The 13,391-nt window shown below is 48.1% G+C and overlaps 1 protein-coding gene across 5 annotated transcripts in view; it reads left to right on the forward strand.

The window, feature by feature from the left end:
* The window catches only part of TRANK1 (tetratricopeptide repeat and ankyrin repeat containing 1), a 417,569-nt gene that overhangs the window by 330,246 nt on the left and 73,932 nt on the right, over nucleotides 1-13,391 (forward strand). For all 5 annotated transcript variants that reach the window (XM_063922607.1, XM_063922605.1, XM_063922608.1 and 2 more), the window contains one exon: nucleotides 8,390-8,478. In XM_063922607.1, coding sequence (XP_063778677.1) covers nucleotides 8,390-8,478 — 89 coding nt within the window. The remainder of the gene's footprint in view (nucleotides 1-8,389; nucleotides 8,479-13,391) is intronic.

Here is a 13,391-nt window from a genome sequence, read left to right on the forward strand (position 1 = left end):
CAGCAATACCTGAGGTTTGCTATTGGAAACCTCCATTACCAGTTTCGGGCATTACCTTTTGGTTTATCAACGGCTCCGTGAGTCTTCACCAAAGTCATGGCGGTGATGACGGTGGTACTCCGCTGTCAAGGGGTTCAGGATACTGCTGTATCTGGACGACTTGTTAATCCTGGCAAATTCCCCAGAACTTCTCCTATGTCATCTAGATATGACGGTCCGGTTTCTACAAGCCCACGGGTGGCTCATCAACTGGAAGAAATCCTCCCTGGTCCCTGCTCAAAGCATGGTGCATCTGGGAGCGCTGTTGGACACTCACAACCATAGGTTGTTCTTGTGTCAGGAGAAAGTCCTGAAGCTTCAGGACAGGATTCGTTGCTTCCTTTCTCGTCTGTAAGTGTCTATACATTCGGCGATGCAGGTGCTGGGCCTCATGGTATCAGCATTCGACATGGTGGTGTATGCTCAATTCCATTCTCGCCCCCTCCAGAGGCTGATTCTAGCCAAGTGGGACGGCCTGCCTCACCGGATCAGGTCTCAAATTATTTAATTGACTCCGGAGGTCCGTCTGTCGCTGCTCTGGTGGCTCCAGGACCGACAATTGTGCAGGGGCCGTCCCTTCTGGATATCCAACTGGGTCCTGTTAACAACAGATGCCAGTCTAAGAGGTTGGGGCGCAGTGCTGGAGCAACACTCCCTTCAGGGTCGGTGGGCCAAGGAGGAGTCCCTCCTCTCTATCAACATTCTGGAATTGCGGGCCGTCTAAAATGCATTGAACCTAGCCCAGCATTTAATTCAGAACCGTCCTGTTCAAGTGCAGTCGGACAACGCCACCACAGTGGCTTACATAAATCATCAAGGCGGCACTCGAAGCCGTCTGGCAATGAAGGAAGTCTCACGGATTCTACATTGGGCGGAACGCAATCTACCGGCCATATCTGCAATCTTCATTCCGGGAGTCCTGAATTGGGAAGCGGTCTTTATCAGTTGTCAGGACGTACATGCCGGCGAGTGGGGCCTCCATCCAGAAGTGTTTCAACTCCTAGTGGAACGGTGGGGCCTTCCAGACGTAGATCTGATGGCGTCTCGACACAATCACAAGGTTTCGGTCTTCAGAGCAAGGACAAGGGATCCTCAAGCAACATTCGTGGATTCGCTGGCGGTGCCTTGGAGGTTTCGGCTGCCGTACGTTTTCCCTCCGGTGTCACTCCTGCCCAGGGTAATTCGGAAGTTCAAGCAAGAAAAAGGAATTCTGCTTCTCATAGCTCCAGCGTGGCCCAGACGGCACTGGTTCTCAGACCTGCAAGGCCTGTCGTCAGAACGTCCAATTCTACTTCCACAACACCCAGACCTCTTCGTTCAGGGCCCCTGTGTCTACCAGGACCTAGCCCGGCTGTCTTTGACGGCGTGGCTCTTGAAGCTTCCGTCTTAAGGGCTAAAGGGTTTTCTGAGGCGGTCATTCAAACTATGTTGCGGGCCCGGAAACCGGCTTCTGCTTGGATTTTACTATAGGGTCTGGCATTCTTACTTTGTTTGGTGCGCATCTAACGATTATGACGCTTCAAAGTTTAGTATAGCCAAGTTGTTGGCTTTTCTTCAGCAGGGCCTGGACTAAGGACTGCGTCTGGCCTCCCTCAAGGTTCATATTTCTGCCTTGTCGGTGTGGTTTCAGAGAAAAATTGCGACCTTACCTGATGTGCATACCTTTACTCAGGCTGTGTTGCGTATCCAACCTCCCTATGTCCCGCCTGTGGCTCCTTGGGACTTGGTGGTTTTGGAGGCGTTACAAGAGTCTCCGTTTGAGCCTCTTAGTTCAGCTGACATTAAGTGGCTTTCCCTTAAGGTGGTGTTTCTGCTGGCTATTGCTTCAGCTAGAAGAGTGTTGGATTTGGGTTCCTTGTCCTGTAGTTCCCCATATCTGATATTTCACCGTGACCGGGCGGTTCTTAGGACTCGTCCCGGATATTTACCTAAGGTGGTTTCCTCGATCCACCTTAACCAGGAGATTGTGGTTCCGGCACTTGTTTCTCCTGATCTGTCTCCCAAAGAGAGGTCTTTGGATGTGGTACGGGCTCTCCGTATCTATGTGAAGAGAACTGCTTCCATTAGGAAATCTGATTCTCTTTGTACTGTTTGGATTTCACAAACGGGGCTGGCCTGCTCACAAGCAAACCTTGGCCAGATGGATTAGAATGGTGATTGCACATGCTTATGTGAGGGCTGGTCTGTCGGCTCCTGCTCACATTACAGCTTATTCTAGTCGGTCTGTTGGACCTTCTTGGGCGGCCCGCCGTGGTGCGACCCTTGAACAATTGTGCAAGGCGGCTATGTGGTCCTCGGTGAACACGTTCATAAGGTTCTATGCCTTCGATACTGCCGCTTCCCAGGATGCTTCCTTTGGACGCTGGGTTCTTGTGCCCGCTACAGTGCGTCCCCTCCCATAAGGAACTGCTTTAGGACATCCCCAATGTCTATCCTTGTGGAGCCCAGTGTACCCCGCAGCAGAAAACGAGATTTATGGTAAGAACTTACCTTTGTTAAATCTCTTTCTGCGAGGTACACTGGGCTCCACAAGGCACCCACCCTGACGCACTTAGCTTCTTTGGGTTGGTATGGCATTAGCCGCTGACGCTTCTCTTGTCTTGAGAGTGTGGTGTATGTGGCTAATAACCGTTGTCGTCTCTTTTCCTGCTACTGCATTGGGCTGGTTAACTAAAAACTGAGCTCCTGTGCAGGGAGGCAGGGTTATAGAGGAGGCGGCGCTGTGCATTCTGGGAACAGTCAAAGCTTTGAGCCTGTTGGTGCCTCGGATCAAGATCCTACTCTACACCCTAATGTCTATCCTTGTGGAGCCCAGTGTACCTCGCAGAAAGAGAATTAAAGGTAAGTTCTTGCCATAAATCTTGTTTTCTAGGGCCATGGTAAAATGGTCTGAGAATATAATAAGGTGGTTATATAATAATAAGATGCTGCAAATTTTATGAGTGAGGCCATTAAAGAATGATGTCTCATCAATGGCTGTACCACAGCTATGGCTGTCTCGGTATCCGTTCACATGGTCGACCATGTTATGGTCGACAGTCATTAGGTCGACCACTATTGGTCGACATTGACATGGTCGACATGGACACATGGTCAACACATGAAAATGGTCGACTCATGAAAGGTCGACGCATGAAAAGGTCGACATGAGTTTTTTTACTTTTTTTTCTTTTGGGGAACTTTTCCATACTTTACGATTCACGTGGACTACGATTGGAACGGTAATCTGTGCCGAGCGAAGCGGTAGCGGAGCGAAGGCACCATACCCGAAGCATGGCGAGTGAAGCGAGCCATGCGAGGGGACGCAGTGCACTAATTGGGGTTCCCAGTCACATTACGCAAAAAACGACACAAAAAAGTTAAACGCATGTCGACCTTTTCACGTGTCGACCATTTTCATGTGTCGACCATGTGTCCATGTCGACCATGCCAATGTCAACCAATAGTGGTCGACCTAATGACTGTCGACCATAACATGGTCGACCATTCATACCAGAACCGGCTGTCTCGGCTAGCAGGGCTCTATGTCTGCAACAATGGTCAGCGGATGCTGATTCCAAGAAAGGTGTGAAGAATCTTCCTTTTACAGGGGATGCCTTGTTTGGGGAAGAACTGAACAAGTGGATTTCTCAGGCGACGGCGGGTAAGTCTACCTATCTGCCGTCTGCTGCGCCTACTGCTAGACATCCCTATACTGGGCCCTCTCTGCAGTCCTTTCGTGTGGCCAGATTCAGAGGCAGAGCCAGAGGTGTCTCAAATGCTGCTAGAGAAAGTCGCGGCAAGTCCCGTAAAGCAGCAGCTGCTGGATCTCTGGACCAGGCCTCTGGATCTTCATCCACTAAGCCCTCCGCGTGACGGTTGGCCCCAGCAGCAGGGCGACTTTCAGGTAGGTGCTCGCCTTCACCACTTCACCCATGTGTGGGCACAGTCCTGCCGGGATCCTTGGGTGAGGGAACTCATATTCTTCCAGAAATGGGTTTTTCTACAGTATGCCGGCGCCGGGATCCCGAGAGCCGGCATATCAAGTGCCACCCCCAGGAACAACTGGCGGTACTTCCGGAAATAGCGTACCCCTCCAATGCATAACCTAGTCCTTAGGTTGCTCCTCCATCCCCCTGCCCCATGCCTTGGACATCTCTGCTTTGCTCGCATACCACCATCAGGCTTACCTGCTTGCACCTCATGTCATCTGTCTGTTGCCCCTCCCCACTAGATTGTTAGCTCTTCAGAGCAGGGCCCTCTTTCCTCTTGTCTAAACCCTCTTCTTGACACATTTCACTCAGCGACCATCTTTACCTGCTTTCTCTCCTGCTGGTAAAGGCTCATCTCTATCTATGGCCGCCAGCCCCAAGTAGTACAATGATTACTCCTTCGCTACTTACATCTAAGCTGTATTATGTTTTGAGAATTGTGTTGCTCTTTGTTACCTGCACTCCATTTTTGTTATTTATTGTTATGCTAAGTTTTGTCTCCCTGTACTGTCCTTTGTACGGCGCTGCGAAACACTTGTGGCGCCCTATAAATAAAATGTAATAATAATAAAATACAGACATTCTTAAAGGGTGTTCTTCGCATTCAACCACTCTTTGTCCCTCCCACGCTTCTGTGGGATCTCAATGTGGTATTGACCTTTCTCCAGTCGGACTGGTTTGAACCCTTGCACAGGGTGGACTTGAGATATCTTACATGGAAGATTGTTATGTTGCTGGCTTTAGCCTCTGTTAGTTGTGTGTCAGAATTGGGGTCCTTATCCTGTAAGAGCCCATATTTGATATTTCACGAGGATAGGGCGGAACTCAGGACTCGGCCGCAGTTTTTGCCGAAAGTGGTTTCGGCCTTTCACATTAATCAACAGATAGTGGTTCCGATACTGTCTGATACGCAGGTTGCTCCAAAGTACTTGGACGTTGTGAGTGCTTTGTGGATTTACAGTACGTCAAGAGGACAGCTCAGCACAGGAAGTCTGTTTGTCCTTTATGACGCTACCAAAATTGGATGTCCTGCTTCTAAGCAGTCCAATGCTCGTTGGCTCAGATTGACCTTTCAGCAAGCCTATTCTTTGGCAGGGATGATATTCATGTGACCGGCGGTTGGGAGACCGACGGTCACATGACCTCTACCAACATCCCGACCCCTCACTATCCAGACAGTCGGCATGCCGACCAACAGGGACTATTTCCACTCGTGGGTGTCCACGACACTCATAGAGTAGGAATAGAACCCGGTCGCCACCGAGCCCGCAAGGGGCTTGCTGCACTCGCCCCTTCCCACCGGTCAGCCATACCAAACCCCTTCAGCAGTGTTGCCACTGCCAAGTTCTATCCAGGCCCACTCCACAAGATCGGTGGGTTCTTCCTGGGCGGCTGCCCGGGCTTCTTGGCCTTACAGTTGTGCCGTGCAGCTACTTGGTCTGGTGCGAACACGTTTGTAAAGTTCTATAAGTTCGACACCTTGGCCAGAGATGACCTTCAGTTTGGTCAGGCGGTTTTGCAGGGGTCTCAGCACTCTCCCATCCGTTCTGGGAGCTTTGGGACTTCCCTATGGTACTAATGTCATCCCAGTATCCACTAGGACATTAGAGAAAATAGGAATTTAATACCTACCGGTAATTCCTTTTTTCGTAGTCTGTAGTGGATACTGGGCATCTCCTTAGTGCTTCGTGTTCCTGCTTACCTGGTTGTAAGTGTTCTTGGTTGGGTCTGCAGTTGCTGTCCCTGTTCCATGTTTGGTTAGCGTTGCTATCCTTTGTTATTTTTAGCGTTGCTATCCTTTGTTATTGTTAGCGTTGCTATCCTTTGTTATTGTTAGCGTTGCTATCCTCTGTTCTGGTTAGCACTGCTATCCTTTATTACTGTTGTATGTTGGTTCGTTACCTCACCGCTTTCGTTGTATTTCCTTCTCTCATGGTATGTCCGTCTCCTCGGGCACAGTTTTCCTAGACTGAGTCTGATGGAGGGGCATAGAGGGGAGGAGCCAGCACACACTAATGATTTCTTAAAGCGCCAGGCTCCAATGGACCCAATCTATACCCCATGGTACTAATGTCATCCCAGTATCCACTACGGACTACGAGAAAAGGAATTACCGGTAGGTATTAATTTCCTGTTTTTGAGGGCTATTTTCAGTGCTCCCACGACCTTCGCAATTCAGTTAGAAAATATTTATTGCAATAAAACGTTAATTTTGCAGCGTATAATTTTGGTAAAGTGCATGAAAAAGTGATGAAAGCATCCTGAACCCCCAAGAAAAGTGGCAAATAAGATTGGAAAACAGTATATATAAGTCTGTTAGTGGCCGAAGGGGTGTGGTATGGCTGACCGGTGGGGAGGGGCAAGTGCAGCAAAGCCCTTTGCCGGCTCGGTGGCAACCGGGTTCTATTCCCACTCTATGGGTGTCGTGGTCACCCACGAGTGGAAATATTCCCTGTTGGTCTGCATGCCGACAGTCTGGATAGTGAGGGGTCGGGATGTTGGTAGAGGTCATGTGACCGTCGGTCTCCCAACCGCCGGTCACATGAATACCATCCCAGCCAAAGAATAGGCTTGCTGAAAGGTCAATCTGAGCCAATGAGCAATGGACTGCTTAGAAGCAGGACATCCAATTTTGGTAGCGTCATAAGGGACAAACAGCGAATCAGACTTCCTGTGCTGAGCTGTCCTCTTGACGTAAATCCACAAAGCACTCACAACGTCCAAGTACTTTGGAGCAACCTGCGTATCAGACAGTATCGGAACCACTATCTGTTGATTAATGTGAAAGGCCGAAACCACTTTCGGCAAAAACTGCGGGCGAGTCCTGAGTTCCGCCCTATCCTCGTGAAATATCAAATATGGGCTCTTACAGGATAAGGCCCCCAAGTCTGACACACAACTAGCAGAGGCTAAAGCCAGCAACATAACAGTCTTACATGTAAGATATTTTAAGTCCATCCTGTGCAAGGGTTCAAACCAGTCCGACTGGAGAAAGGTCAATACCACATTGAGATCCCACAGAGCCGTTGGAGGGACAAAGGGTGGTTAAATGCGAAGAACACCCTTCAGGAATGTCTGTATATCCGGAAGTACCGCCAGTTGTTTCTGGGGGTGGCACTTGATATGCCGGCTGTCGGGATCCCGGCGCCGGCATACTGTAGTAAACCCATTTCTTGAAGAAGCTCATGCTGAAGAACTGAGCGAAAGATTTAACAGCTGCCAACAAGTTCCTGGGACCAGGAGCTACCAACGATTTGATCCTCTGTCAAAGCGCAAGATTAAAATATACTTAACTACAGTATATGAAGAAGTCCAAGTGAGCAAGACTGTCCCTCTCGCAGTCAGGATCAAATACACACAGTTGCGTTTGTGTATGATGGACAGTAGTGCCTGGGGGGGAAGAGGATGATACAGCATGCAGAACAAGGACATTCGGGTGGTCTTCTGGTTGCCGAATGTCGGGATCCCGGCGTTTCTTGCCACAGCTCACATTGATGTGCCATCCTGGATGAGCTGCACTACCTGAACCACTTGTATGGGTTGTAGGGAGGTCATACAGGCACGTGGAGGCCACACACACTACTGAGCCTCATTTTGACTTGTTTTAAGGACATTACATCAAAGTTGGATCAGCCTGTAGTGTGTTTTTCCACTTTCATTTTGAGTGTGACTCCAAATCCAGACCTCCATGGGTTAATAAATTTGATTTCCATTGATAATTTTTGTGTGATTTTTTTGTCAGCACATTCAACTATGTAAAGAAAAAAGTATTTAATAAGAATATTTCATTCATTCAGATTTCTTTTTTTGAGCAGTGTATTAATGCCCTATTGTTTGAACTATTGGCATATAGGGGAGATAATTGACGAAAAATAAAAAAATGTAAAACTGTCAAGCAACCAGAAAATATATAATTTGATCACGTGTTATGTATTGACCCCCATGTGATTCTCACCTGCCGTCAAATTCTATGTTTCTTTGTGTAGGTCGACATGGAATCATATTAGAAATAGAGTAGCTAAAGCCTAAAGCAACGAATCAATAAGAGAAAATGTGTACACAATGTGTTCTCTATAGTATTTTACATGAAGTCTATTCCAAGACCCGCAGCATGATAAATGATGTGGCTTGTTATACCATTCCATGGCTCCGCACCCCTGTTTCATTATATGTCATACACAATGTGGTAAATGAGATTAGTGTATTATATTTTATGTTCACAAGTTATAACTAGATTAGTATAGTTTCAAATTGACCGAAGATGAGTGAATAATGTTAAATGAAACCACTGGGTCTTTATGATGTAAAAATAAGCATTTATATCCTGTTTTCTATATAATATATACAGTAGATATTAAAAGTATTATCTTTTTACCCAGATATTGATGATAATATGTTTGTGAAAACTTCCACTAAAAAAGAATGGATTTCTCAAGGAGATTATTATGCCAACCATCACTGTTGGAAGGTATGCCTTGTGCAAGTTGCTTTATAGAAGTCTTTGTTCGATATTTGTTGATACAGTATGTCAGTACCAGCTGAATGCTCCTATTGCTTTGTTTGTATTACACATATGTTCCACATAACAATGTATGATTGGAACAGTCCATGATGTGTGTAAAACAGCATCTAAATTCAAAACTTTAAGTTCTACATAAAGATTAACTATCTAATATGAATAATATGTACTTTTCTTACGTCCTAGAGGATACTGTGAATCCATTTAGTACCATGGGGTATAGATGGGTTCACTAGGAGCCTTGGGCACTTTAAGAATTTTATAGTGTGCGCTGGCTCCTCTCTCTATGCCCCTCCTACCAGACTCAGTTTAGAAAATGTGCCCGGAGGAGCCGGTCACGTCGCTGGAAGCTCCTGAAGAGTTTTCTGCATTTATTTTATCCGTTTGTCATTTCCAGGCAGGACTGTATGGCACCAGCCTGCCTGCTTCGTGGGGCTTAGGGGGAGGGGGGGGAATGGCCCAACCTATTGAAGGGTTAATGGTCCCGTTCCCCGCTGACAGGACACTAGCTCCTGAGGGAACTATTTGCATGCCCCACCACACCAAGCGTACTTTCCCGCAGCACGCCGCCACCCCTAACAGAGCCAGAAGATAGAAGAGTGGTGAGTACTAAGCCGACGTCCCGGTTAGCGGGTCGCCGGCCATTATGGAGGCATTAGGGTACAGAGATGCACGGCTTTTACAGGGGGCGGGTGACTCTCCAGACTCGGTACACAGTGCTGACGCACCGCTTCTGAGGAAGCGAACTGAGTCTAAGTACACTACGGGTGTACACAGTACCAAGACTGGCATTACAGACTTAAAAGGCGACTAACTCCATTTTAAGCACTAAAATTACCTCAGCCAGTATAAAAAAGCGGGAAGACTGCGTGCCGTTGAAGGGACGGGGCTTCACTATGCGCAGATCCAGCAGCTCACCAGTGCCATTTTTCCTCTGCAGTGGACACAGACGCTGACTGACAGGGAAGCGCAGCTCCTCCGGAGTGACTCCAGATTACTTCAGCGGTACCAGGGGGGCATAGCAGGGGGGGAGCGCTTACTAGTGTACAAAGTCCCCAATCTGGGTACTTAGTCTGCGACCCGGCTAAGCTTGGCATTAGCAGTAAGGGCGCTGTGTGCTGGCTCCAGGCTATCTCTGCGTCTCTCCAGAAGGGCTCTTTGTGGGTTACTTGTGCATTTAACCTTTTCCTGTGTGTGTGTGTGTTGTCACTGTCACAATATGTCAGACAAAGAGTGTGTTTCATGTAAGGCACAGTGTTCCTCTTCTCCAGGGGGTTCACTACAGTGTACTCAGTGCAGTTTGCCTTCCCAGGCTAGCGGGGCAGAAACAGCTTGGCTGGATTCCATTAGGGGAATGTTTTCCAATATTTCTACTAAATTGTCCCGCAATGAGAAAGAGACGCAATACTTCAAACTTCAAAGACTGTGTTTATGAACAGAGACAGGTACCCAAACCAGCGTCTCGGTCCCCTGCCTTTTGTCCGCAAAAACGTCCTTTAGCCCATATCCTGCAATCTGACTCTGATGATGAGGGGGTCAGACATGGAGGAGGGGGAAGTGGACTCAGAGGTGGGGGAGTCTACTCTATCATGGGGAATACAGGCTCTAATAGAAGCTATCAGAGTAGTTCTGCATATCCCTGATAAGGTAACAGAGGAGACTGAGGAATCTTATTTTAATATAAAAAATAAATCCTCAGACACTTTTCCTGTGTCAAAAGAACTAAATACCCGGTTAATCCTGATAGAAAATTTCAGATCCCTAAAAGGTTGTATCATCTTTTCCTTTTCCTCCTGAGGATAGGAAAAAATGGGAAAATCCACCGACAGTGGATGCATCAGTATCCAGGCTGTCACGGAAAATTGTATTGCCTCTCCCGGGTGCAGCCTCCCTAAAAGACACGGCTGATCGTACAATTGACAATACACTCACCCAGAAACCCACTATAGCATGTGGTTGGATTACTAAGGCCATCGCCAAATGGTCAGGTAACCTAATTGAGGGTTTAGATACCCTGTCCCAGGGGGAGATTATTTTACTCCTGCAACATATACAGGACTCTGCGAATTTTATGATGGAAGCCATAAAAGGAATCGGATTGCTTAATGCACGCACCACTGCCATGGCAGTGTCGGCACACAGATGCTTGTGGCTATGCCAGTGAACTGCTGATGCGGACTCCAGGAAAGGTGTGGAAGGCCTACCCTTCACAGGAGAGGCCTTATTTGGAGATGAACTAGACAAATGGATCTCCAAAGCTACTGCGGGTAAGTCTACGTATCTTCCTTCTGCAGCTCCCCAGTCAGGAAGGCCTACTCAGGACCTAATCTACAGTCCTTTCGGACTGCCAAGTTTAAGGGCAAAGCCAGATGTTCTTCTACAGCCACCAGAGGTGCTAGAGGTAAACCACGAAAACCAGCAACTGCCGGTTCACAGGAGCAGGGTTCAAGCTTTGCTTCCTCAGAGCCTTCAGCATGACGGTGGGCCGCGATGCCTGGAGGACTGGCAGGTGGGAGCCCGACTACAATTCTTCAGTCACATCTGGACAACATCATGCCAGGATTCCTGGGTCATAGATCTTATTTCCCAGGGCTACAGACTGGAGTTTCAGGAGCTCCCACCTCACGGATTCTTCAAATCAGGCTTACCAGTTTCACAGGAAGTAAGTGTAACCTTACAGGACGCCATTCAAAAACTGGTACAGACTCAGGTCATTGGGCCTAATTCTGAGTTGATCGCAGCAGCAATTTTGTTAGCAGTTGGGCAAAACCACGTGCACTGCAGGAGGGGCAGATATAACATGTGCAGAGAGAGTTAGATTTTGGTGGGGTGTATTCAAACTGAAATCTAAATTACAGTGTAAAAATAAAGCAGCCAGTATTTACCCTGTACAGACACAAAATAACCCACCCAAATAACCCACCAAAAACTCTCTCTGCAAATGTTATATCTGCCCCCCCCCCTGCAGTGCACATGGTTTTGCCCAATTGCTAACAAACTTGGTGCTGCGATCAACTCAGAATTACCCCCATTGTTCCAGTTCCACCTCATCTGCAAAACAAGGGATATTATTCCAACTTGTTTGTAGTACCGAAGCCGGATGGTTCGGTAAGATCGATTTTTGAACTTCAAGTCATTGAACCCCTACTTACGAGTGTTCAAATTCAAGATGGAGTCTCTGAGAGCGGTGATCTCAGGTCTGGAGGAGAAGGAATTCCTAGTATCTCTGGATATCAAGGATGCATACCTTCAAATTCCGATTTGGCCGCCTCATCAGGCTTATCTATGGTTTGCGCTGCAGGACTGCCACTACCAGTTCCAGGCCCTGCCATTTGGTCTCTCTACGTCACACAGAGTGTTCACCAAAGTGATGGCAGAGAGAGAGTTCACTCCGCAAACAGGGAGTGAACGTAATTCCGTACCTGGACGATCTTCTGATAAAGGCTCCGTCCAGGGAGCGGTTGTTGGACAGCATTTTACTCTCAACCAAACTACTCCTGGATCACGGGTGGATTCTGAACTTACCAAAATCTCACCTGGAACCGACGCAGAGGCTCTCCTTCCTGGGAATGATACTGGACACAGAGTCTCAGAGAGTGTTCCTTCTCTTGGAAAAGGCTATGGAAACCCAGTTGATGGTGCGGGCTGTCCTGAAGCCAACCCGGATATCTGTGCATTCGCCTTCTGGGGGAAATGGTTGCCTCTTACGAGGCACTTCAGTACGGAAGGTTTCATGCGAGGCCCTTCCAGCTGGATCTGTTGGACAAATGGTCCGGAACGCATCTTCACATGCACCAGAGGATCTGTCTGTCGTCAAAAGGCCAGACTCTCCCTTCTGTGGTGGCTACAGACTTCTTACCTCGTTGAGGGTTGGAGGTACAAGATTCAGAATTGGATTCTTTTAACCACAGACGCTAGCCTCAGAGGTTGGGGAACAGTCACCCAGGGGGTACAGTTTCAAGGAAGATGGTCAAGTCAGGAAGTCGTCCTTCCAATAAACATCTTGGAACTCAGGGCAATCTACAACGCCCTTCTGCAGGCTTCATCTCTACTTCGGACTCAAGCCATTCAGGTCTGGTCAGACAATGTAATGGCGGTAACGTACATAAACCAACAGGGCGGAACGAAAAGCAGAGCAGCAATGTCAGAGTTGTCAAGAATTCTCCTCTGGGCGGAAAAACACGCCGTGGCATTGTCGGCGGTTTTCATTCTGGGAGTAAACAACTGGGAAGCAGACTTCCTCAGCAGATACGACCTGCACCCGGAGGTGTTCAGGTGGTTTACACATTGGTGGGGATATCCACAGAATAGACATGATGGCCTCTCGACTCAACAAGAAGCTCAAGCGGTATTGTTCCAGGTCGAGAGACCCACAAGCAGTGGCGGTGGACTCTCTGACAACTCCGTGGGTCTACCAGCTGGGGTACGTGTTTCCTCCACTTCCTCTGATCCCAAGATTTCTGAAGAGAATAAAAAAAGAAGAGGTTCAAGCAATCCTCATTGCTCCGGACTGGCCTCGAAGGGCCTGGTACGCGGACCTTCTCGAAATGCTGATAGTAGATCCGTGGCCTCTAACTCTTCGTTAGGATCTTTTGCAACAGGGCCCGTGCGTCTATCAAGACTTACTGCAGCTACGTTTAACGGCATGGAAGTTGACTAGCTGATTCTAGCCAGGAGAGGGATTCCTGACAAGGTCATCCCAACTATGATCCAAGCCAGGAAGGGGGTAATGTCTAAACATTACCACCGTATATGGAAGAAGTTTGTCTCTTAGTGTGAGAGCAGACAATGTTCTGCGGTGGAATTTCATCTGGGACGTCTCCTGCTTTTTCTGCAGTCGGGAGTGGATGTGGGTCTACGTC

Source organism: Pseudophryne corroboree, chromosome 5 (assembly GCF_028390025.1).
Source record: "Pseudophryne corroboree isolate aPseCor3 chromosome 5, aPseCor3.hap2, whole genome shotgun sequence".
In the NCBI taxonomy this organism is placed as follows: Eukaryota; Metazoa; Chordata; class Amphibia; order Anura; family Myobatrachidae; genus Pseudophryne; species Pseudophryne corroboree.